At 50.5% G+C, this 26928-nt stretch overlaps 1 protein-coding gene across 1 annotated transcript; it reads right to left on the bottom strand.

Annotated features, from left to right (window-relative positions):
* Window positions 1-827: 827 nt before the first annotated feature.
* Window positions 828-26928, bottom strand: Rab20 (RAB20, member RAS oncogene family). The gene is made up of 2 exons (XM_004663370.2): window positions 26560-26928; window positions 828-1815 (listed from the first exon to the last, which is right to left on the bottom strand). The coding sequence occupies exons 1-2, from the start codon at window positions 26729-26731 to the stop codon at window positions 1310-1312; spliced, it is 678 nt and encodes a 225-aa protein (XP_004663427.2). The 5' UTR covers window positions 26732-26928; the 3' UTR covers window positions 828-1309.

Genomic DNA, 26928 nt, shown 5'->3' with positions numbered 1-26928 from the left:
TTCCCTGTGGTGCGTTCAGACCCATCGATGAAAAGAAAACGGACTCGCTTTCAGTTTCACCAGCTGTTGTGAAGCTGGAGGCTGGGGTCTACTTCCGCGGGAGGAAGGCTGGGTCACATGCTCGGGTCCCAGCATTGTTCTCACACACTGGCCCAACCGTAGACCTGAAAGATGCAGGCTTGCCAGGGGCAGACAAGTCAGACCCAGGGGACCAGACCTCAGGCCCTCGGGAGTGTTAGCAGACACTCCCAGCCAGGACGAAACCTGCCCGTAGACCTGGCTCTCCCTGGCCCCTGGTTCCTCCTGCTTACGTTTCTAAGAACACAGCACTACTGTCTCCCCCAATCATCTGGCAGAGGAGCCACCACGCCACCCATATGACCACAAGAGCCTCTGACTCGGGACCCGGGGCCGGGGCTCTCCATCGGACCTGAGCACAGCCACAGCCCGTAACCTCCTACTGGAATTCAGGTCACTGAGCTTGTTGAATGAATCTATCATTAGGCCTGGAATTCATAAGGACTAGATGTGGCATTAGAGAGAGAGAGAGAGAGAGGCCGGTGTGGTGGTGCACGCCTTTAATCCCAGCACTCAGGAGGCAGAGGTAGGAGGATCTCCGTGAGCTCGAGGCCACACTGAAACGACATAGTGAATTCCAGGTCAGCTGAACTAGAGTGAGACCCTACCTTGAAAGAAAAAAATGATATTGAGAGAGAAAGAGAGAGAGAGATGTCACCCAGGCTCACGGACTTCACCTCAACACCCCACTCCAGCAAGGAATCTCCTGAGATTCAAACAAAATCCAAATCATAACACAACACCACGGCTTTTCTAAAAATCCTTTTTAATGACACATGTAGCCCACACTTCTTCAACGGATATCAAAAGGCATTTCTGATTCTGTATAAATTAAATGCAGAAGAGCATCTTGAAAACATATTGAAGTATATACCATTAAATGGGAGGACCACAGAGAAGTCACAGTGTAAAGAGACGTCTGGGGACAGCAGCAGTGTGGGGGTCAAGGCCAGTCTCAGGCAAGTCCACAGAGCATGCGTCCCACCGTGCAAAACAAAGGGCCACTTCCGTGGCAAGGAAGCTGAGGGCAGCGGGTGAGGCAGGGTGTGTGCTCAGGGTGTCTGCAGGGATTCACACCCCACCTGCTGACACGGAGGAGTGCGTGCACACCAGTTTGCACTTGGCACTGGCGGTTGCTTCCACCCACTGCAGTCTACATTGTGCTAGAAAATCGCCCCAGCTGGCTCCCACGCGTGCCGAGCGAGCTCAGGGAGACGGAGACCTCCCGCCATCAGGTACAGCACCCAGATGTGGTCCGTTTGGGTGGCTTGCAGCTGGAGATGTCCACAGTCTGCGGGGGCCCCTCGGCCTTCTGCTGGGCGATCATGGGCACGACCATGTCAAATAAAGACTCGAACAGGACATCCACGTTGTACCCGGTTTTGGCACTGGTCTCGAAGCACATCTGCTCAGCGGCCGGCGCGTCCCTCTCGTCCAGCATCTTGTACCTCAGGATCTTCTTGTACAGCGCCATGGCATCCTCGGGGCGCACCTGCTTGGGGGCCCTGGGGGACACAGAGCTGCAGGCCTCCCCGCTCTGTGCGGCGTGCTCCTCACTGAGGTCCACTTTGTTCCCCACAATGGCAAACAGGCAGTCTTTGTTGGCTGTGTCCGTCAGGCCCAAAAACCTGTCCTCCAGCTCCCGCAGACTCTGCAGGTGGTTCACGTCGTAGGTGAGGATGACGGCAGCAGCCCCGCGGCAGTACATGGAGCCCAGGCCATGGAACTGCTCACGCCCTGGCAAAGAGAGCGCAAGAAAGACAGTTAGCGCTTGTCTCAGGACTCACCCACCATCAAATGGCTTGGGAGCCCCCCAACACACCCCAAAGGAACCATGACCCCGGTGGTGAGCTGAAAGGGACAGGGAAAGGAGGTGACCAACCAGGACCCCATGTCAAGTTGAACCAGATGAGTGACCAAGCCTCGGGATCCAAGTGCGACAGCTCCCTCCTCCACCCCAAAAGACCTCAGGAACCCAGGGCCTTGTGCATGCCGCTAAGCACTCTGTCACTGAGCTGCGGCTCCTGATAATCCTGACGTCGAGTTCTGAAATGACCCCAGGCAACCCAGTGACCTCCACATGCCGCATAGCCCCTCTGCAAACTCAGGTGTGAAGGTCACTCACGGGTCGGTGCAAACCCAGGCCAGAGCAGGCAACCTGGCCCAGTCAGCTGTGACATGGGGCCACATCAATGTCAGCAACGGCCGCAGGAGTGCTCAGGAGGAGTGCGCCCTCCACAGGAAGAGCAGGTGCCCTCACTCCATGGACAGCCACAGCGGATGCCTCCACATTTCATGACTGCCACCACTTTGGAATCCTGACCACCAGACTTGGTCATCTGTGATGTCAGTAGCGAAACACATGACCAATCGTAATCTTGAAAACCCTTCCCACGCCTGCATTTCAGTGGCCTGGCTGCTGTCTTTGCTGCTAAATGCCCTTTAATGCCAGTGTCTGAGGAGGGGTCAGGCTCACCCTACTGAGGTGCCCAGGCATCCTTGACACAAAAGGAGTTCTGACCGATGGCATCCCACCTGCACACATCCATCTGTGCAAAACCGACCCCACTGCCAGATTTTCTTAGCAACTGTTCTCAGCCAAATGGCAACCAAATCCCACCCTATCCCCACGCCTTTGGAAATGGCTATATTCTGACAGAAGGTACCAATGCCCGGCTAGACAGCGTGCTGCAGGCTGGTCACCCGATGGCCAGCATAAGTGGGAGGAGCCTGCTAAGCTGCCCACTCCTGAGACAGAGGGCATGCTGCCTCTCATGGCTGCTGTCGGCTCCCTCCATGGGACCAGCAGCTTCTCTCTCAGTACGGCCTGTGTTCCCTGGGTGGCCCAGCTGAGGAGGAGGCCAGCTGGGAGGGAAGCCAGCTGGAGGGGAGCCCAGTCAAACTTGGCAGAAGCTGCAGGCATGTGCCCTTCAGCAAGTCTGAAGGGCAAAACATGGGAGCCACCAGGGTCCCAAGATGGCTTCCTACCTCAGGAATGGCCAGTCTGGGAACGGTCTGAGACACAGTGTGACCCTGTCAACAAGCAGTCTGCACTCCGGGATCTGGAGTCTGAAGAGCCACTCTCTCCAGCTGTCCCCTCTCCCCCACCCGAGTGGGTTTGAGACTGAGAACTAATTATAAGTCTAGGCTCAAGCGATGCAGGACACAGGTGGCCATGCCAAAACAGTGCTCTGCCCTGAATGAGTAGCCAATGTCCCTCTACGGAGGATCATGGCCAAGAGCCTGTCACCAGCGGGCAATCACAAACCTCTGCTTACAAAAGGAGAGAGAGACTACATAGTGAGTTCCAGGTCAGCCTGGGCTAGAGTGAGACCCTACCTCCAAAAAAAAAATAAAATAAAATAAAGAAGGAGAGATAACTCTCTCCCAGGACCATGAGGTTCCCAGCAGTAAAAATGCTATCAGCTCTACTCCAGATTTCACAAGATGGCATGGCAGGGACATTCCACTCACCCTAAGGAATTTCTTTCAAGTGACATAGTTCATTTGGGACAAAAGGGAACTGTGTTAATAAAGTCCACACCTAAAATAACTTTCTGTTCCAGGTTTTTTGTTTTGATTTCGGTTTTTCGAGGTAGAGTTTCACGCTAGCCCAGGCTGACCTGGAATTATTAGTCTCAGGGTGGCCTCGAACTCACCACAATCCTCCTACCTCTGCCTCCCGAGGGCTGGGATTATAGGCATGTGCCACCACACCCGGCCATTCCAGTTTTGTTTATTTGTTTGTGTGTTTGTTTGTTTGTTTGAAAGTCTGATTTGAAACCGGCTGTGACAGGACACACCTGTAACCCCAGCAACTAGTCAGGGTGATGCAAGTGGATTGTGAGCTCTAAGCCAACCAAGGCCACACAGCAAGAGTTGGTCTCAAAAACCAACCCAAGCCATTGGTGACGCACACCTTTAATCCCAGCCCTTGGGAGGCAGAGGTAGGAGGATCGCAGTGAGTTCAGGACCAATCTGGGACTACAGACTGAATCATCCTTGACTAGAGCGAAACCCTACTGTGAAAAACCAAATAGAAAAAAAGTAAGGTCGCAGAAACCGAGAAGTAGTAAGGGAGCAAATTACCAGTGCTTGAATGTCACCACGAATTCCTGCATCAACCAACACCAACAGAAGAATTTACAAGCCAGTCTTCATGCCTGAGGTTCTCCAGTACAGTTTTAGGTGTAATCTACAGCTTTTAGGGTAGCTAGAGGCCCCAGCACACCCATTCATTCTATCTGCCTCTTTCTCTGTCTACTAATTTTTTTTAAATGTGGTCTTTTTGTACTTGGTTTTTCCAAGTTCACTTTGCCTTCACAGGTAAGAGCTTCACCCAGTCAGAATGGCTATAATCAAGAAAACTGTCAAATACTGGCAAGGGGGCAAGGGTGTGGGGAAAGAGAAACTATTCACGGCTGGCTATTGTGATACTGCAAACAAGTACAGCCTTTCTGGAAATCAGTATAGAGGCATCTCTATATACAGAGAGAAGGGGGTTGAGGAGAGGAGGGAGGACGAGAATCAACAAAAACAAATTGTATTTTAAAATTGCCAGAATGAATGATACCTAAGTCTCTGTATGCCAACTAAAAAATTCAAATAAAAAAAAAAAGATTGGGCTAGAGAGATGGCTTAGTGGTTAAGCACTTGCCTGTGAAACCTAAGGACCCCGGTTCGAGGCTCAACTCCCCAGGACCCACGTTAGCCAGATGCACAAGGTGGCGCATGCTTCTGAAGTTTGTTTGCAGTGGCTGGAGGCCCTGGCACACCCATTCTCTCTCTCTCACTCTCTCTCTCTCTCTACCTCTTTCTCTCTTTGTCTATTCCTCTTAAATAAATAAATAAAAATAAATTAAAAAAAAAAGATTGTCAATAGATTTCCAGAGCTGGAGAAATGGCTTAGTTGTTAAAGCATTTGCTTGCAAAGCCTAACAATCTGGGTTTGATTCCCCAGTATCCACATAAAGCTGGATGCACAAAGTGCTGCATGCACGTGGAGTTCATTTGCAATGGCTAGAGGCCCCAGTGTGCCCATTCTCTCTCTCTCTCTCCCTCTCTCTCTCTACTTATAAATAAATAAAAATATTTTTTAAATAGGGTTATTAAGATTCAGACTTCGGGGCTGGAGAAAAGGCTTGGAGGTTAAGGAGCTTGCCTGCAAAGCCAAAGAACCCTGGTTCAATTCCCGAGGACACACATAAGACAGATTCACAAGGTGGCACACGTGTCTGGAGTTTGTTTACAGCAGCTGGAGGCCCTAGGGTGCCCATTCCCTATCTACCTCTTTCTGTACATGGAGGACTAGAGAGGTGAATTAGCAGTTAAGATGTTTGCTTGTGAAGCCCGAGGACCCATGTTCAACACTCCAGATCCTATGTAAGCCAGAAGGACAAGGTGAAGCAAGCGCAAGATCACACATGCCCACTAGGTGGTGCACATGTCCAGAGTTCTATTGCAGTTGCTGAAGCCCTGGTGGGCCAATTCTCTCTCTCTCTAAAAACGGTGGGGAGGGCATTGCCATGGGATAGTTTATAATCATGGAAGTTGTTAATAAAAAAATTTTGAAAAGAAAAAGAAATTAACATGGGCCAGGCATGGTGACACACGCCTTTAATCCCAGCACTTGGGAGGCAGAGGTAGGAGGATCATCATGAGTTCAAGGCCACCTTGTGACTACATAGTGAATTCCAGTCAGTCTGAGCTAGAGTGAAATCCTATCTTGAAAAAACAAAAAAAAAAGGAACATGAAAGAAGCCAGTAGGCAGAAAGACTGGAATCCCTTCCTTACCTAGACTACCGGTAACAACACAGCATGATTAGAAAAAAAAAAGAATAAACTCCCATCATACACCAGGTGGCCGCTACATCAGTGAGCAGGGTTGGAGGATGGTCTAGGGCAGACCTAAGCAAGGCAAGAGCCAATGACCCAGAGTAACCCGGCACAGCCGCCGAGGAACTGAAAGCTGCCCAGGCGCTTTCTACTGCGCTCCCCAACCTCCCAGGACAAAGAGCCCTGGGCTCCAGATGCCTGTGGGCTTCACTCCACTGGTCCAAAATCACTGGGTGGGTGAGTGTGTCTGGCAGAAATCACACACAACCCTGCGGGTGCATTCTGAAAGGGTGCAGGAGGCCGTGCTATTAAAAATTCACCGGATTGAGAAGGGGAGGTAATATGATGGAGAATGGAATTTCAAAGGGGAAAGTGTCGGGGGGGGGGGGGAGGGAGGGAGGGAATTACCATGGGATATTTTTTTATAATCATGGAAAATGTTAATAAAAATAAAAATTCACCGGGCGGGGAGTGATGGCTCACGCCTTCAATCCCAGCAGAGGTAGGAGGATCACCGTGAGCTCGAGGCCACCCTGAGACTGCATAGTGAATTCCAGGTCAGCCTGGACTAGAGTGAAACCCTACCTCGAAAAACCAAAGAAGTCACCAGCTGGCCTGCTGAATGGGGAAAACGAAAGCCAGTTTCAAGGTTAGGGGGCAGCTCAGTGGCACAGCCCTCGCCTAGTACGAGCAAGGGCCTGGGCTCTGTCCCCACCACCAGAGATAAGACTCAGGTTTTCTTAGCTTTGTTTTTGTTCTTGTTTTTCTCAGATAGGGTTTCACTCTAGCTGAGGATGACCTGGAATTCACTCAGGATGGCCTTGAACTCACAGCTATCCTCCTACCTCTGCCTCCCGAATGCTAGGATTTAAAGCGTGCGCCACCACGCCCAGTGACCATATACAGGTTTTTAAACGGTGCTATTGGAACATGAGGACTGGTCGTGGGTCGCCACCGTTTACCTGGAAGACCTGCCAGGAAGTGATGACGCGAACCTGGGCAAGGAAGCTTTTCCAGATGGGCACTGTGCCACTCCCAGGCCACAACCCTCTGGCAGGGGCTGGCAGAATAGGGTTGTGACAGCATAAGTAAGAAACCAGGTAAACCGGGCGTGGGGGCGCACGCCTTTAATCCCAGCCCTCGGGGGGCAGAGGTAGGAGGATCGCCGTGAGTTCGAGACCACCCTGAGACTCCATAGTGAATTCCAGCTCAGCCTGGCCTAGAGTGAGACCCTACCTCAAAAACCAAAAAAAAAAAAAAGAAGAAACCAGGTGCTGATGCACGAGACGAGACCAGCAGTGGGGACAAAAGAGAAACATCACATACTGGGTCAGAGCAGCAGAGCCCACATGGCTCAGCCTAGGGCAAATGGTCACTTGCTTCTCCGCTTAGATTCCTTTTTTGTTGTTGTTTTGTTTTGTTTTGCTTGGTTTTTTTAAGTAGGGTGTCCCTCTAGCCCAGGCTGACCTGGAATTTACTGTGTAGTCTCAGGGTAGCCTTGAACGCACGGCGATCCTCCTACCTCTGCCTCCCAAGTGCTGGGGTTAAAGCTGCGTTCCACTAAAGCTGCGTTCTACCACGCCCGGCAAGAATTCTTTTTAATGAAATTATAATCTTTCCCCAATGTTATCAACTTCTACCTACACATGTCACCCAAAAGGACTGTTTCCCAGGCTTATCTCCAGGGGAATCAAGGAAGGCCCAGGCAGAAATCCTTCTGAGATCTCACAGCACCCAGGGCTGTTCCCTGGGGAAAGGCCCGCCTGACATTCCTGGTTGGGACAAGCTTCTTGGGAACAAAGATGAACTTAACTGCAGGGCGCTCCAGAGGGTACAGGGAAGTCTCCGCAGCCTGTCCCTTTATTTATTTATTTATTTGAGAGCGACAGACACAGAGAGAAAGACAGATAGAGGGAGAGAGAGAGAATGGGCGCACCAGGGCTTCCAGCCTCTGCAAACGAACTCCAGACGTGTGTGCCCCCTTGTGCATCTGGGTAACGTGGGACCTGTGGAACCGAGCCTCGAACCGGGGTCCTTAGGCTTCACAGGCAAGCGCTTAACCGCTAGGCCATCTCTCCAGCCCTACTCTTAAGGACTCTCTGCAGCTCCAGCAGCGGAAATTCCCTGCCCCAGGCCCAGCTTCCTGCAGCCCTCAAGGCGTCTGCCAGAGTCCCAACACCAAGCAAGCACCCAGGCAGGACAGCGACTGTGACCTCATTCACAGGGTGATGGAGAACGTAGCAAGGAATCTAAAGTCCAAACACTCCCACGTTTTTAAAAACATATTTTATTTATTTATTAGAAAGAGAGAGAGAGAAATAGGCAGGTAGAGAGGGAGAGAGAATGAGTGCACCAGGGCATCCAGCCGCTGTAAAGAAACTCCAGGAGCATGCACCCTCTTGTGCCTCTGGTTTACATGGGTCCTGGGGAACCAAACCCGAGTCCTTTGGCTTTGCAGGCAAGCGCCTTAACCACTAAACCATCTCTCCCGGTTTTGAAGTGGCTTCCTCCTTCATCCCTCACTTTTACTCTTAATATTAGTCTCATAAGAAAGGGAATGTACTGGTATGGTGGCACCTTTGATCTCAGCACTCGGGAGGCAGAGGTAGGAGGATCACTGTGAGTTCGAGGCCACCCTGAGACTACATAGCAAATTCCAGGTCAGCCTGAGCTAGAGTGAGACCCTACCTCGAAAAAAAAAAAAAAAGAAAGAAAGAAAGGTTGAGGCCGGGCATGGTAGTGCACACACCTTTAATCCCAGTACTTGGGAGGCAGAGGCAGTAGGATCTCTGTGAGTTCAAGGTCAGCTTGAGACTACATAGTGAATTCCAGGTCAGTCTGGGCTAGAGCAGGACCCTACCTCAAAAAAAACCAAAACCAAACTGGCCTTCTGCACCAGAACTTGTCCACGGGCTTGGTGGCTGAGCGGTATCCCTGTGCTCCTTGTAGCTGCTCAGGAGTCCTTCCCAGGCCCTCCAGGCTCACCTTCAATGTCCACAACCCACCCCTGGATGGCCACCATGGTGGTGTCTCCCCATGGATAATCGGTCTTGGGACATGTTAGTCAGTTCACTCTCAAACACCTGTACTCCGACCTCAGGCCACCACCCTGACCCTCATCCCCAGGCAAATGGAGGCATCTGGCATCCAAGGCCTCCCCCATCGCCCCTCCTCAGCCTAGATTTCCAAGTCCCTGAAGGACACATTCCAGCTCTCCATCCATCAAACCATCAAACCAGGCTCTCCCCAAGGTGCTGAGCCCCGCGGGGCAATGCTGCAGGAGGACAGGGCAGGAGTCTGGCCGCGCTTGGCCCTTAGCCCCGGAGGGCAAGGAGCACTTAAGACACACGGGCTCCTCAGGGTGCTCGCGCAGACCCGGCTCTCATTTCTCTCCTCAAAGGCAGGCCATGGGGCAGGTAAATACCACTTCAGGTTTAACACTCGAGTGGTAAATGCAGTCCATAGCCGCTGCTGTGGGACCAACTATGCCCCCAAGACAGGCAAGAGTCCGAACCCCCAACCTTGTGTCTGTGGCCTTATCTGGGAGCAGGGTCTTGGCTTATGTGACTAGCTATGATGAGGTCACACTAAGGTATGGCCTATGAATGATCAGTGTTCTTGGGAGAAAGGAGAGCCAGGGACAGACGCGCCGATGGACGAGGAGGTGAACAAAGTTACAGGAAACCACCACATGAGACAGCCACATCAGAGTGGTGACCGGAGCCCAGGGTCACGGCACCCACCAGATGTAAGGAAAGACCCAAACGGCTTCTGTCAGGCGCCTTCGGGGGAGGACAACCAGCCGGCCCTGGACTTCAGACATGCAGCCTCGGGAGCCGTGAGAGAGCGAGGCTCTGTTGTGGCAAACCACTGGGTTTATAGGGCTTTGCTACAGCTGCCCCAGGCGACCTGTGCCCAGTGAGGAACACAGCAGGTCCAGACTGGTGGCCGCCAATGCCCTCCCTAGAAGCAGAACTGACCAAGAATCACAGTTCCCTTCCGTGATGCCCACCCAATGTGCAGAGGTCAAAAGGGCCAGGGAAGCTCTACTTCCTCCCTGGCCATGCCCTCCCCTCCGAAAGCACCAGACGGTCATACACTACAATGAGCCTTAGAAAAGGAGAAGTCCTGAGGATGACTCAAATGACAAGGAGCCTGCATCACGAGACCTTCACACCACCTCCTGCACGAGCTAGCGACTGTGTGCACTCCTGAGCTCAGGTCACGGAGGTCCACACAGGTGGACATGAGTATCTCGCATCACTTCGTGGCCTTTTATCCAACCTGAGGTCACTAGCACGGCCAACGACCTTCGCCCTGTCACCTGACTAAGTGAGGCGTGAGTGGCGCTGAGCCTGGCTCTGTCTCTCTTGAGAACAGGTCATCCCTGAGCAGGTGACCAAGAAAGACCAAGAAATATGGAGCTAGAGTGGGCCTCAGTGCTGCACTTTGGGCAGGGGCTTTCTTCAAGACCTGTGAGAGTGGCAGGTGTCCTTCAGCGGACAGTAAGCCTCAGGGTGGCCGCCACAGTCCCAGATGTCAGGAGCCACACCCCCACCAAGCAAGTGGAGTGGAGCCAGACCACGGTCCCAAGAGCCACCGTCATACTGCCCACAGTCATGTGGGCAGCAAAGAGCATATAGAGACAGGTGGGCAGTCAGAGTTCAAGGTCAGCCTGGACTACATGACAGTCTTGTCTCAAAAAGAAAAAAGCAGGGTGAAGAGATAGCTTAGCAGTCAAGTTAGGACCCATGTTCAACTCCCTAAGTCCCACGTAAGCCAGACGCACAAGGTGACACGTACACCAGGTGGTGCACGTGTCTGGAGTTTGAGTACACGGACACACCAGTTTTCTCTCTCACACGCTCTCTCTTTCTCACAAAAGAAAAAGAAAAGAAGGGGCTGAGAGCTTGCTTAGTGGTTAAGGCGCTTGCCTGCAAAGCCAAAGGACCCATGTTCCATTTCCTAGTACCCACATACAGCCAGATGCATATGGTAGTGGTCAAAGGTACTTGCCTGCAAAGCCTAATAACCAGGGCTCAATTCCCAGTACCCACGTAAAGCCAGATGTACAAAGTGGTGCATATATCGGGAGTTTGCAGTGGCTAGATGTCCTGGCACACCCATTTTCACATTTACCCCTCTCTCTTCTCTCTCTCTCTCTCTCCTTGCAAATAAGCAAATAAATAAATCCAAAGGAAAACAAAACCCTGTGCCCAGTTAAGCCAGATAGGATCTAGCAGTCAGCAGCGGGCAACTTGAATGTTATCAGCTGTGGAAAGGAAGCAGACCCTGACCCCTACACGTGAAAATCAGACCCAAACTGCAAGACAAACTAATCAGTTACACCAAGGAAGGGCAATATTTTTAAATAAACTCACAGCCAAAACCCAGTAATCTGACTCCATTCCTGTGAGCTGCTTCTGAAAGAATGGTGGCCATGACTCCAGAGCCTTTGCTCACACAAGTGTGGTCTAGACCACAGCCAAGGAGACACAGTCCTTGTAGTTAAGGAAGGTGAGACAAAGAGAGACTCAGCTGTTGCATGACTCTGTTTACTTTGGATTAGTCAGCAAATGTTTAACTTGGGCACCCAAACCCAAGCCATAAAGACTTTCCTGTTCAAAATAAAGAGAAGCAGGGGGTTGGAGAGATGACTTAGCAGTTAAGGCGCTTGCCTGCAAAGCCAAAGGACCCAGGTTCAATTTCCCAGTACCCGTGTAAGCCAGATGTACAAGGTGGCACATGTGTCTGGAGTTCATTTGCAACAGTTAGAGGCCTTGGTGTGCCCATTCTCTCTTCCCCCACCCTTTCTCTTAAATAAATAATGTTTTTAAAGTCACCATACTGCTAAGAAGTGACAGTGGAGTGTTTAGCATTGAGACATCTCTATCACCCCCTCCAAGGACCAGGGTCCATTGCAGAAGAGGTGGAGGAAAGAATGAAAGAGCCAAAGGAAGGGAAGGACTGCTTACACTGCAATTGTCCAGACACAAAATGGCCTGGATATCCATGACCTCACAGTGCCTGACATTTCCTGCATAAGACCTTTGTAATAGGAAAAGATGTTGACATCAAAGTAAAAGAGAGACTAATTGAAGGGGGAGGGGATTTCGTGGAGGGTGGATTTGAGAGGGGGAGAATGGGAGTAGAGGCAAGGAATTGTCATGGTTTATTGCCGATACATATGGAAGCTATCAATATAAAGTTTTTAAAAAATAAAATAAAAGGGACAGAAGAATGCTCATCACTGAAACATCTCTATCACACCTTCCAAGGCTCAGGGTCTGTTGCAGAAGAGGTGGTGGAAAGAATGTAAGGGCCAAAGGAAGGACAGGACCGTAAAATGCACTCTTACAGACACGAAATGTCCTGGATATCTATGACCTCGCAGTGCCTACACCAGACCATCATAATAGGAGGAAAAGATGAGATTGATTGACAGGGGGAGGGGCTATGATGGAGAGTGGAGTTTCCAAGGGCAAAGTGAGGGGAGGGAGGGAGTTACCATGGGATATTGTTTACAATTACAGAAGTTGTCAATAAAAAAAATAATTTAAACCCAGCATAGTGGCGCACACTTTAATCCCAGCACTCGGGAGGCAGAGGTAGGAGGATCGCTGTGAGTTTGAGGCCACCCTGAGACTCCACAGTGAATTCCAGGTCAGCTTGGGCTAGAGTGAGACCCTACCTCAGAAAAACCAAAAATAAATAAATAAATGAAAATAAAAAAAATAATTTAAAGCAACAAAAAATAAATAAAATAAAGCCAGGTGTGGTGGCATACATCTTTAATCCCAGTACTCGGGAGGCAGAGGTAGGAGGATCGCCATGAGTTTGAGGCCACCCTGAGACTCCATAGTGAATTCCAGGTCAGCCTGAGCTAGAGCGAGACCCTACCTTGAAAAACCAGAAAAATAAATAAATAAATAAGATAAATGGGTAAGCCAAAACCGCTTCCGCTCCACAGGACAAGAAAGGGTTCCATCGCATACCCGGCTTCACGCCCAAGTACTTACACCAGTGTACTTTTCACATAAGCTGGGGCCACTCAGTGGCCTCCATCTGATCATTTGAAGGATGAACAAAAACAACACATGTGTCCCAGGGCCACACGACTCACAGGAATGACAATTGCCTAGAAGCCGATCCACAGCTGTGGCCAGATGACCAAAGGAAACACTAAGATTATCCAATAATGACAGGGCCTAATTCTCAAGTGACTGCAATCTCCTCAAACATGAGCTTCACCTAAGACTTTCACCTAAGACTTCAGGGAAAGAGATGTTCTTTAGCAGTCAGACATTAGGAAAAAACAGGCAAATACAGGGAAAAACACGCTTACATAACAGAGTTGGCTTTGAAAACAAAGATTTCTTTACTTCAATGGCTACTGTGTGGGCCAGTGATAATTAATTTTCAAAGGAGATTATGAAATAAAATTCAACCATTTGCTAAGTCTCTATTTATTAAAGCAGGAAAGTAAACTCATTTCAGCCTCAAATGAGTACTAACTTCTTTCATGCAAGGACGTCACGTTATGAAGGCATCCACCTAACTGGGGCACGTCACCCAGCTAGCCCAGTGCCTCACCCAGCGGGACAGAAGAGAGCTTTTCCCTGCCCCGTCCTGTCAAGTCCTCAGAAGCGCGTGTCAGTGAACAAGTGTCTGTTCTGTTAACTCCGCCCTAGGAGAATTCGACTCAGCCCCTTCTCAGGAAATGGGACCAGCTTCATCTTGTCACGTCTCACTGTGACAAGGGCCCCTGCAAGGTAATCACACCACTAATGAAAGCCGCACAGGTAGCCCATCTGCACCTGCCCACTCTTAAGTCTGTCCACCAGGGTCAAAGCAGCCTCAGTGCCTCCTCACTAAGGACGGCCAGGGAGACCACACTTGCAAGGCATTGGCTCCCCCTCCCCCAATCTGCCAGGGACAGTGGCTACCTCTGGTGACCAACCAGAGTTAATCAGATTTGAAAATAGTTGGGTTTGGGATGTTTTTGCAATAGCTGTTTAAAAAAAAAAAAAAAAAAAAAAAAAAAAAACTTGCTATGGGCAGGGCGTGGTGGCGCACACCTTTAATCCCAGCACTCGGGAAGCAGAGGTAGGAGGATTGCCAAAAGTTTGAGGCCACCCTGAGACTACACAGTGAATTCCGGGTCAACCTGAGCTAAAGACCCTACCTCAGAAAACCAAAAAATAAAAATAAAAACTAACTTGCTCTGATAAATGGCTGGAGGGGGGGAATGACATGTTGTCAAACAGGAAGTGCCACCAGCACACACACAGCACAGTGACTTTGCTCCCAGCACCCTTCCCTCCCCACAGCCAAGAGCTCCATCCCTGAAGGAACACGGGAAGTACTGCTGATGTCGGCACAGCAGCCAGGTTGGGCGGAAGAACTTCCGCGGGCCTTGCGGGCCGCTGGCATAGTCCTCTGCCCCTGCTCCAGATCCTGCGCATCCCACCCCCTGCCCCTGCTCCAGATCCCGCACATCCCACCCCCTGCCCCTGCTCCAGATCCAGCGCATCCCATCCCCTGACCCAAGCCTGGGCTGGCCTGCAAATAGAAATCAGGCTCTGGGACTGGAGAGATGGCTTAGCGATTAACCACTTGCCTGTGAAGCCTAAGGACCCCGGTTCGAGGCTCGGTTCCCCAGGTCCCACGTTAGCCAGATGCACAAGGGGGCGCACGCGTCTGGAGTTCGTTTGCAGAGGCTGGAAGCCCTGGCATGCCCATTCTCTCTCTCTCTCCCTCTATCTGTCTTTCTCTCTGTGTCTGTCGCTCTCAAATAAATAAATTAATTAATTAATTTAAAAAAAAAAGAAATCAGGCTCTCTCTCCCCATTAAGCTCAAACACACTGAGGGCATGTGGGGACCACGATGGAGAACCAGGAAGCCGCCTTCCTGTACCCGCCTGCGGCTTTTCTGGCTTCTGTGCTGCACTGGGGTCACAGCGTCACGTGCTTTCCTCCAAGGTTCTGAAGTCTCTCTTGGGCAGTTGCTCAAGTTGAGGATGCTGTAGGCCGGAAAGGCCGCTTCCATCGTCCGGTCACTCCAAATGTTCAAGGTTTTCGTGACTGTACACTGGGCGGTCTCTACATCCCATCAGACTAAGGATGGATTCCAGTGAACACTTTTTAAAAATATTTTATTTGGTGGCCTGGATAACCATGGCCTCACAGTGCCACTAACTACACAAGACCATCATAGTAGGAGGAAAAAGATCATGACATCAAAATAAAAGAGAGACTGATTGAGACAGGGAGGGGATATGGAGAATGGAGTTTAAAAGGGAAAAGTGGAGGAGGGAGGACATCACCATGGGATATTGTTTATAATCATGGAAATTGTTAATAAAAATAAATTAATTAATTAATTAGAAAATATATTTTATTTGGGCTAGAGAGATGGCTTAGCAGTTAAGGCACTTGCCTACAAAGCCAAAGGACCCTGGTTCGATTCCCCAGGACTCACATAAGCCAGGTACACAAGGGGGCGCGTGCATCCGGAGTTTGTTTGCAGTGGCTGGAGGCCCTGGCGTGCTCTTTCTCTCGTTCTCTCTCTCTCAAATAGATAAAAATAAAATATTTAAAATATTTTTTTAGTTTTTTTAATATTTTATTTATTTATTTGCTTACTTATTTGAGAAAGAGACAGAGAGAAAGAGAGAGAGAGAAAGAGAGAGAATAGGTGCACCAGGGCTTCCAGCCACTGCAAATGAACTCCAGACACATGTGCTATCTTTTGCCTCTGGCTTACATGGGGTACTGGGGAATCAAACCTAGGTCCTTAGGTTCAAAGCAAGCGCCATAACCACTAAGCAATCTCTCCAGCCCCAGTGAGCACTTTTTAAATTTTCTTTTATTTGCAAGCAGAGAGATAGAGATGATAGTAATAAAGGTACAGTATGGGCATGCCAGGTCCTCCAGCCACTAGAAATGAGCTCCAGATGCATGCGCTGGGCCTGGAGAGTTGGGTTAGTGGTTAAGATGCTTGCCTGCAAAGCCAAAGGACACAGGTTCAATTCCCCAGGACCCACATAAGCCAGATGCATAAGGTGGCACATGTGTCTGGAGTTCGCTTACAGCAACTGAAGGCCCTGGTGTGATTGTCTCTCAAATAAAATAAAATTAAGTTTTAAGACAAAACAAATGCATGAGCTGCTTTGTGCATCTGGCTTTACATGGGTACTGAGAAATTGAACTCAGGTCATTAGACTTTGCAGGCAAGTGCCTTAACCACTGAGCCACCTATCTAGCCCCAAGTGAGCACTTTTTAAAGCAAGCATTCAAAGATAATTTCAGTGGAGAATGTTGGCACACACCTTTTGTCTCAGCACTCAGGAGGCTGAGGTAGGAAGATTGCCGTAAATTCAAAGCCAGCCTGGGCTAGAGTAAAACCTTGCCTCGAAAAACAACCACCAACAACAAAAGGCAACTTTCTTTAGATTATTATTTATGTGTGGGGAAGTCAGGGACAAACTGAAGGTATTGTTTATATCTCCTTCCACCTTGTTCAAGACAGGGTCTGCGGGGCTGGCGCTGGTGGGACAGCCACACTAGCTGGCCCAGGAGGCTTTGGGGTTCTTCTGACTCCAGCTCCCACCGCCTTAGGCGTGTCAGAGTTTTAGGTCCATGCGCCGCTTGCTCCCAGCTTTATGTGGCTGCCAGGGATCCAAGTTCCAGTCAACAGGGCAGCAGGGTAACTGCCTTTAATCACTGACGCTGTCTCCCTAGTCTCCTAAAAGATAATGTTTAAGAAAGACAAAATTTTCAAATCTGCAGTTAAAGTGCTTTCCCAAAAAGCCCAAGGACCCAGGTTTGATTCCCCAGTACCCACATAAAGCCTGATGCACAAAGTGGTGCATCTGGAGTTTGTTTGCAGAGGTAGGAGACCCTAGCGTGTCTTTACACACTCTCTCATTACAAATAATATTTTTTGTTTATTTGTTTATTTTACCTTTTTTTTAATATTTTATTTATTTATTTGAGGGAGAGAGAGAGAATGGGCGCACCAAGGCCTCCAGCCTCTGCCAACAAACTCCATATGCATGTGCCCCCTTGTGCATCTGCCTCACGTGGGTCCTGGAGAGTCAAACCGGGATCATTTGGCTTTTCAGGCAAACTCCTTAACCACTAAGCTATCTCTCCAGCCCAAATAATATTTTTTTTTAAAGAAAGACATGTAAATATAAAAAGTAAATACAATCAGAAGTGGTGGAGCACGCCTTTAATCCCAGCACCTGGGAAGCAGAGGTAGGAGGATTGCCTAAGTTTGAGGCCACCCTGAGACTACATAGTGAATTCCAGGTCTGCCTGGGCTAGAGTGAGACCCTACCTCAAAAAAACAGAAAAAAATAAATAAGTAAGTAAATACAACTAGGTTTGGTGGCACATGCCTTTAGTCCCAGTACTTGGGAGGCAGAGGCAGAAGGATCGCTGTGAGTTAGAGACCAGTCTGGAAGTACAGAATGAGTTCCAAGTCAGCCTGGGCTAGAGACCCTACCTCAAAACAAAATTTTTTTTTCAAAAAAGTAAACACACATGACAGAGCTCAACACACTTGGGGGGGGGGAGGGAGTCTCACAGATATCACAAGCAGCTCAGAGACATCAGGAAGGAAGTGGCGTATGGAATCTACACGGAAGTTCTGATATATGAGAAGACTCACAAATAGGCCAAAGGGAACACCGACGCGCATGAGCAAACAGGGACAAAACTGCTTTTTCTGCAGAGGAGAAGTGACCAAACACACCCTCACAGCCAAATCAAGTTCCTATAACCCCAGCCGCTGGGAGGCTGAGGAAGGAGATGCATGACTTCAAGCCCAGCCTGACCCACCAAGCTGGACCCTGTACCATCTTCCCTCTTGACCATGAGCAACGCTGTGTGCGGTGTTCCCTGCTGTTCCTCAGAGCTTGACACAAGGTCTGCTCCTAGGGAGGTGTCCAGAAAGTACCCACTAGATATCCTCATCAAAATGTCCTCAAGCCGGGCGTGGTGGCACATGCCTTTAATCCCAGCACTGGGGAGGCAGAGATAGAAGGATCACCAAGAGTTCAAGGCCACCCTGAGACTACAGAGTGAATTAAGCAGCCCATGACAACACCTGGAAGGTGTCACCTCTGTACCTTGGAGTCCTGTGACCCTGCAGAGGCTCTGGCTGTTTACCTGGACACTGGGACAAAGTTCATAGCAAACGCCTCCTGCTGAAAGCAGACTGATGACACTAAAGATTCCTTGGCATGTGGAAGAAATGTGTGAGGAAAGTACAGCGCAAGCCTGGCTGCTGAGAGCCAACCACCCTGTACCACGGTAAACACCGGCTGCCGGGTCAGGCAAGCCACAGACGCCTTCAACTCTACTGTCACGTATATGCAGCAGAATAAACTCCCCCAGCTTAGGAAGGAGGTGACTGGGACACACACGTGGAAAGGGTAATATACTCACTACAAGAAAGTACAACTAGGGCTGGAGAGACGGCTTAGTGGTTAAGGCATTTGCCTGCAAAGCCAAAGGACCCAAGTTCAATTCCCCAGGACCCACGTTAGCCAGATGCACAAGGGGGCACATGTGTCTGGAGTTCATTTGCAGTGGCTGGAGGCCCTGGCATGCCAATTCTCTCTCTCTCTCTCTCTCCCTCTTTCCCTGCCAAGTAAATAAATAAAAATAAGATTAAAAAAAAACCACACTTTTAATTTCAGCAATTGGGAGGCAGAGGTAGGAGGATCCCCATGAGTTTGAGGCCACCCTGAGACTGCATAGTGAGTTCCAGGTCAGCCTGGGCTACAGGGAGACCCTACCTCAAAAAACAAAAACAAAAAAAGACAGGGAACAGGAAGATGGAGACCTCTGCCTCAGGGCAGAATGCTCTGACACACTGGCGCGGCCTGCCTGTTCTGTGGCCATGCCCAGCAGACACATCAATTACATGTATAGAGACTGTAGGCGGGCAGGGTACTGTGTACACAGGCTGTTCGTGGTGGGACGGGCAGCCCTGAGACAGGATTATGGACCTCTGCCACCCCTGGGTGTCACCATGTATGCACAATGGGCTCTGATGTGGGCATACTCAATGAGCAGAAAGACCCAGCAACCCTGTCCGTCCCGCTCACCCCAGAACGACATCACTTCTCGGAGGCACTCCGGGGCTTGCTCATTAAGCGCATGGTCCCTGGGGCCATCCTGCTTGGCTCAGGCGCCAGTTCAACTACTTCCTGTCTTATGTAAACTCCCTGGGGAATAAGGTCCTTGCTGCCTCTTGCCAGGGCCCTGAAGGGGGGGGGGGTGAGAGATTGAAGAGGAACAGCCTCCCCAGGTCACTAGTACTGTTTTGGGACACTGTGGGACCTTTGGGAGGTAGGCCATTTGGGAAAGGCCTTTGAAGATTATGGCCCAAATCTGGTTCTGGTCTAGCTGTTTGTCTTCTGGTCCACATCATGTGAACAAGCAGCGGCCGCCACATGCTCTGCCATCACAGATGCAGCCTCTCCTGCGGCCATGCCTTCTCCACTATGATGGGCTGAGATCCCTCCAAAACCATGAGCCAAAATAAACCTTTCTTTCTGTAAGTTATGTTGTGTGCCTTGTCACACAGGAGGGAGGGAGGCCTTTTGGGACTCTTTGAAAATGGTTCTTTTAGCCAGGCATGGTGGTGCATGCCTTTAATCCCAGCACTTGGGAGGCAGAGGTAAGAGGATCGCTGTGAGTTCGAGGCCACCCTAAGATTCCATAGTGAATTCCAGGTCAGCCTGGGCTAGAGTGAGACCCTACCTCAAAAAAACAAACAAACAAAAAAAATGATATGATGGAGAACGGAATTTCAAAGGAGAAAGTGGGGGGGAAAGGGGAAATTAACATGGGATTTTTTTATAATCATGGAAAATGCTAATAAAATTTTTTTAAAAAATGGTTCTTTTATCATGACATCAAAATAAGAGACTGATTGAGGGGGGGAGGGGATATGATGGAGAGTGGAGTTTCAAAGGGGAAAGTGGGTCACTTCCGGCCAAGATGGCAACCGCCTAGCTGCACTCCAGATACCGGGGAAAGAAAGATAGATGCAGATCCTAAGGAGACAGCTGCCCCAACATACCTCAAAAGGGGCCCAACTGAAACTAAGGACAATTGGCAAAACAAGCAAGGATGATGTTCTTCCTGTGAACCGGATACCAGCACAAAGGAGAAGGAGACCAACGCAAAGAAAAATCAACTCCTACCAAATCAGAGAGCCAGAGCCTCAGAGGCCCCCAACACCTCAGCACTGAAGCAGACCAAAAATGAACCCAACATGGCTCAGGGAAATTTTGCGGAAGAGGGGGCGGAAAGAATGTCAGAGTCACATGTTGGGTCATGATTTGCAGAGACATTTATCATACCAATAACTGTGGGCTAACTCCACAATGCACAACCCACTTACATCAATAAGGAGGGTCCAATGGGAGGGGGTAGATCATAGATGAACCTAAACAATGGTACCAAACTGCCTGTATTTGCTGAAAAGAAAACTAATAAATTAAATTTTAAAAAAAAGGGAGGGGGGAAGTGGGGGGAGGGAGGGCATTACCATGGGATATTGTTTACAGCCAGGGAAGTTGTTAATAAAACAATTAATTAATTTAAAAAATAGCCAGAAGTGGTGGCACACGCCTTTAATCCCAGCACTTGGGAGGCAGAGGTAGGAGGACCACCATGAGTCTGAGGCCACCCTGAGACTACATAGTGAATTCCAGGTCAGCCTGATCTAAAGAGAGACCCTACCTTGAAAATAAAAATAGCCGGGCATGGTGGCACACCTTTAATCCCACACTTGGGAGGCAGAGGTAAGAGGATTGCCATGAGTTCAAGTCTACCCTGAGACTCATAGTGAATTCCAGGCCAGCCTTGGCTAGAGTGAGACCCTCCCTCAAAAAAGCAAAATAATAATAATAATTTTTAAAAATGGCTCTTTTCCCATCAACTGGTGCCAGCAATAGCCTCAACGCTCCAGGGCTGGGCCCTCAAGACGCTGGACTTCAGATACTGTGGTATTCCACAAACTTGCACCTGCGTCTGTTTCATGTCTCTGCCTGTTCTCTCTAGACTGGCTTTTTGATTCCTGGCTTTTGACATATGTGGAAACACTTTCATTCGATAACGGAAGTTGAACGAACCTCTCAAAGAGCAGATGAGAAGTCATAGACTAGGGGACTGGAAATCCTTCTAAAAAGCCATTCAAGACAAAAATTGTTTGTACAAGAGCTGGGTGTGGTGGTGCACGCCTTTAATCCCAGCACTTAAGAAGCAGAGGTAGGAGGATCGCCATGAATTCAAGGCTATCATGAGATTACATAGGGAATTCCAGGCCAGGCTGGGCCAGAGTGGGACCCTACCTCAAAAAAAAAAAAAAAAAAAAAACCAGGCATGCTGGTGCACATCTTTAATCCCAGCACTTGGGAGGCAAAGGTAGGAGGATCACCATGAGTTCAAGGCCACCCTGAGACTACCAAGTGAATTTCAGGTCAGCCTGGGCTAGAGCAAGACACTACCTCAGAAAAAAAAAATGAAAGAAAAGAGGGCTGGTGAGATGGCTTAGCGGTTAAGCGCTTGCCTGTGAAGCCTAAGGACCCCGGTTCAAGGCTAGATTCCCCAGGACCCACGTTAGCCAGATGTACAAGGGGGCGCACGTGTCTGGAGTTCACTTGCAGTGGCTGGAGGCCCTGGTGTGCCCATTCTCTTTATATATATATCTGCCTCTTTCTCTCTGTCTGTCTGTCACTCTCAAATAAATAAATAAAAATAACTAAAAAATAAATAAAAAGAAAAGAAAAGAAAGAAAATGGAGGGGAAAGATGGAGCCAAGAGACCAGCTGGAGAGGCGAGGAGACCGTCCTACAGAAAGTGACACAGCCCTGCAGCTATTCTGTCCTTAGCCCAGAAGAGACCCACTCGGGACTTCAAACTTCCAGATCAAGAGGTGATACAAATGCACATTGCTTCAAACACACCACTTGTCATAGCAGCAAATCCCACACTAAACCCGTAGATGCTGGTACTGGAGATAGAGTGCAGCTGCGGTCGCTGTGGCAGCAAGCGAAGGCCGGAAGCACGTGGTGGCAAGAGAAAACAGCCGGCAGCCTTGAGTAGCCACCAGTGGAAACCTGGACGTGACAGCTGTGGTGGGGACGGGCCGGAGGAGGCCCGCAGAGCCTGGGGAACCTCAGCCGCGTGAATAGGTATCAGCGGAAAGCGGGCGCGCAGGTGCAGCTGGGGAAAGCGGGAGGCAGGGCGGAGAGAAGGAACGTGTTACAGGAAGCTAGAGGAAGAGGGGCACCGCGCCAGAGCTGGCAGGCTGTGCCTGCAGCTGTGTGGGAAGCAAACCCTGGGGGATGACGTTGAGGTGCTTCTGTGGAATTGCTACGGGTGTGGCTCAGCACGTCCTGCTAAAATTCATTATTAAAATAAGGGAGGAACAGACTGTGAGTGCTCAGCCTAGGAAAGATGGCAGTGCCCTAGATGCCACAGGTGTGTGGGACAATCTTTCGCTGGCACCTCAGGACAACAGGCTGGCGCATCAGCACACAGAGCGCTCTTCGAACGCAGCAGCCTATGGACACAGCTCTGTCACCCCCACACAGGCAAAAGAGCCATTCGCTCTGTCCCAAGACCCCCCGGTTGGCCTTGTGCAAGGGGCAGGCGCTGGAGGCGTTTGAGTCAAGGGGCTGCAGGCAGAGGGTAAGGAAGAAATATGGGCAGAGTGGCATTGGGCCTTGCAGGGGTGTGTACTGGCACACAGGCCACTTTGTATTTATTCAAAACAGAGACAGCAGGAAAGTCTGTCTCCTGGAGTCTAAAGTCCAAAGACCTGCGAGGCGCCGGGCTTGGACACGGCTCTGCAGGCAACAGGCTCCCAGCAGTTATATGCCCATGGGGGCGATGCTCCCTCCACGTTGCAGCCTGATCCACTCACACAGGGTGAGGTCCCCCACCTGCCCCCATCCAGGAAAAAGCTGTGAGTGACCTCAGCTTATGGGAGGTGGGTGCAGACATGAGGCAGTTAGGGTGCCTGGGCCCCCAAAAGTAAAGGCAGGAATGTTCCTCAAGTCGGTCCTTACAATTTCCACTTTGCTAGAGATCAAAGGATGACCTGACTTTTTTTTTTTGGGGGGGGGGTCGTGTTTCAAGGTAGGGTTTTGCTCTAGCCCAGGCTGACCTGCAGTTCACTATGTTGTCTCAGACTGGCCTGGAACTCACAGCAATCCTCCTACCTCTTCTGCCTCCCAAGTGCTGGGATTAAAGGCGTGCACCACCACAACCAGCAGCCAGACTTCTTACCTGTTGCCTAAAGAAGTTCCCTAGATCTGGTTTTCCACAAACAACCTGAGCCCCTCTTAAGAGAGAGGTCCCCTTTCCTAGAACTTAAATCTAATCCTGACAATAAGGTTGGTCAAATTCAGCCCCCAGAGCTTGGGGTCACGGCTGGCCTCTCCCTGAGTGAGCCTCTAGCCCAGACTAACCAGCTGTCTCCCTGGCTCACCTGAGCCTGAAGGTAAAACCCACCACAGGGGACAAGCTCCCTTGGCCAGCTCTTGAACTACGAGGTTCTGGGAAGCTTCCTTCGCTGCCGAGATGAGGGGAGCCCACCATCCTTACGCCCACAGAGACTCTCTGCCCTCTCCTGCCCTCCACGTGGCAGAAGCTCTCCACACATTCTTAATCTAATAAAGTCTCTCTAAACCTTACCCTCTGGTCTATGGATTTCAGTTCTTTAAATTCATAAGAGTCCAGGATAGCCTAAATTGGTTGGTGCATTGACATATTGGTAAGGAACCCCAAAATTCCTGTTTCAGACAGGCAAAGTCTGTACACCCCTCACCTGCCAGCCAGCCTTGAATGTGCAGAGTCATCATCCCTGCTTCTGGGGGACTATGTGTCAAGTACAGAAGACAAGACACTAAATGAGCCAATCTCTCCTTCCAATCCTCAGCTCCAACCACCACCCAGCGCTGCAGCCGGACACTGTATCTTGTCTTCAGAGTTTGCACCAAGAGTAAAAACAGGCCGGACGTGGTGTGCAAGCCAGCACTCAGGAGGCCAAAATAAGAGGATCACGATGAGTTCAAGGCCAGCCTGAGACTGTATAGTGAATACCAGGTCAACCCGGACTAGAGTGAAACACTACCTCAAAAAAAACAAAAAAGTGCCAGGTGTGGTGGCGCACACCTTTAATCCCAGCACTTGGGAGGCAGAGCTAGGGGGATCGCCGTGAGTTCGAGGCCACCCTGAGTATCCATAGTGAATTCCAGGTCAGCCTGAGCTAGAGTGAGACCCTACCTCAAAACCCCGGGGGTAAAAAAAAAAAAAGTAAAGCAGGAATCTTGACCTTGTGTTACATACAGAGTCCAAGGCCCTCACGTACCGTGCCACCCCACCTGCTTGTCACACAAACAGCATCAGCCCAACACATCAACAATTAGTTTTCCTGCCTCAGGCATGAAAATGACAATAGAAAAGACAAAAGGAAGGGAAAGGTAAGCTTATATATATTTTTAATATTTTGCTTTTATCTATTTATTTATTTGACAGGGAAAGAAGGGGAGAGAGAGAGAGAATGGGCGCGCCAGGGCCTCCAGCCACTGCAAGCGAACTCCAGACAGGTGTGCCCCCTTGTGCATCTGGCTAATGTGGGTCCTGGGGAATTGAACCTGGGTCCTTTGGCAAATGTCTTAATGGCTAAGCCATCCCTCCAGCCCCAGGGTAAGCTTATAAACTACTGGAGTTCTTGCACAGAATTCTGGAAGAATAACTATCCCTGCCTCTCTGGTCCCCACCCCCAAGGGCCCTCCCACAGCCCCATCAACACCGAGAAAGCTGGCCACCAGGGCCAATGTTGACTCTCAATGTTGGTTGTCCTGAGCATGTGTACTTGGGAGATGAAGAATGTGGAGAAGGGCCTGGCCAGCCCTCCTCTGATTTCACACTGAGGGTCCAGGAACAGGAAAGTAGCAGCCAAGCTGGCCAGGAAATGAGTCGACACCCCCACCCAGAAACCGGCAAGCTACCTACACACATCAGCAGTGTTACAAAATCCTGTTGACCAAAATTCCGGCACTGGTGAAGAAAGCTGCCAAGTCAAAGTGAAACTGTGGCTCTGGGGCCATGCAGAACCGGGTGCTGTTACCACAGGCCTGCGTGACTTCCAGAAGCATCACACATGGAAGGGAAAGCTGGCCTCCAGCAGCCGCCCCTGAGGGTATCAGGGTGGGTCCTCCAGCACCAGCCGTACCTTATCTATCCCCTTGAAAATCAAGGGCAGCAGGCAAGTCCAGTCGAGAGCGGGTACAAGATAAGCAGACAGACAGAGAGAAAGTGGTGGGACTGACTGGCCTTGATTCACAGAGCGGACATTCAGGAGCGCTCAGTGGGAGGCAGGATGGCCAAGCAGATATCTCACGGACCTGCTCCCACTGTCCCCGGCGCAGGCCAGAATCCAAGAGGGGGAATGCAGGAGTACACCACAGTAGCAACAAAGGGGACACCGAAAAGAACAAGAGTGAGGACAAGCCGGGTGTGGTGGCGCACGCCTTTAATCCCAGGCAGAGGTAGGAGGATCACCCTGAGTTGGAGGCCACCCTGGGACTACATTGTGAATTCCAGGTCATCTTGGGCTACCTTGAACCTCCCCCCCAAAAGAGAGAGAGAGAAAGACAGAGAAAGAGGACGAAGGGAAAGAAAGTGCTGAATAACGTCCCTAATTCAATTTAATTACAGAACGTCCCTAATTCAGTTTAATTACTTGCTTATTCGACAAGACCACACCTCAGGGAGTCTAGACAAGACCTCTTTAATGTGCTAATGCAAAAGACCTCAGACCTTAGCTTCAGACATTCAAAAACTCACTCATAGCCGGATGTGGTGGAGCACGCCTTTAATTGGAGGATCGTAGTGAGTTCGAGGCCACCCTGACAGTACATAGTGAATTACAGGTCAGCTGGAGCTAGGGTGAGACCCTACCTGGGGGGGGGAGGGGACTCGCTCATTATACATGCATCACCCTGTTTTCAGGAGTCTCATCTTTATTTCTTTTTCATGGAAAAGGAAGAACATTTCGTTAAAACATAATGACCAAAAAAAAAAAAAAAAAAAAAAAAAAAAAAAAGAAAAAAAAAAAAAAAAACATAATGACCAGTGTCCCTTTGCAAAGCATCTATGTCGCGCTTCTGAAAAGTCACAAACACTACAAACACTAAAAATAATTCACTACCTATCTGTACAGGAAGTCGTTCCAAGCCACATGACATATATAGCGACCAGCCAAGGAGAGCAAGCACGGGGTAAATAAACTGTGACTCGCAGAGACGCGGAGTCGCGTTCAACTCTGGTCTTTGGGAGACCAGCGCCCTGTGCCTCGGTTTCCGCTGAACCCCAAGGCTGCCGTGCGGGACGAGGGAGCCGGTGTTCCTCGGGGTTCTTGAGAACTCGAAGCAAACCCTTCTGGGGTCTGGGATGCCCGGGAGCAGCTCGGCCGGGAGCCCGGTGACTGCAGGGGGTCCCGGGCCCCCGGGGCCGGACGCGCGGAGGCCCTGACCCCGCAGTCTGCCCAGCCAGCCAGGGAAGAGAGGCCGAGGGTGGCCCGGGGACGACGCGGGCGCCGCGCTCACCTGCCGTGTCCCAGATGGACAGGTTGAAGGAGCGCCAGGGCTTCAGGTAGAAGGCGCCGCCCACCGTGCTGACCGTGTCGGGGAAGCGCCGCTCCATGTAGCGCTGCAGCAGCGACGTCTTGCCCACGTTCATGTCCCCCAGCAGCACGATCTTCCCGTCGGGCTTCCGCATCGTCGCGCGGAACGTCACCCCCCGCGCCCCGCTCGGCCACGGCCACCCGTGCGCCCAGGGCGCAGCTGAGCAGTCCGGCCCAGAGCCCGGCTGGCTCGGAACCACGGCTCGCAGGGACACCCCCAGCCAGCCACACTCACACCGAGTGTCCTAGGCTTGATTTGCCCGGGACGCGCGGAAGATCGGGGCACAAGTGT

This window comes from Jaculus jaculus, chromosome 3, assembly GCF_020740685.1.
Source record: "Jaculus jaculus isolate mJacJac1 chromosome 3, mJacJac1.mat.Y.cur, whole genome shotgun sequence".
In the NCBI taxonomy this organism is placed as follows: Eukaryota; Metazoa; Chordata; class Mammalia; order Rodentia; family Dipodidae; genus Jaculus; species Jaculus jaculus.
The sequence above is the reverse complement of the archived record's forward strand: the minus strand, read 5'-3'. Positions and strand labels throughout refer to the sequence as shown.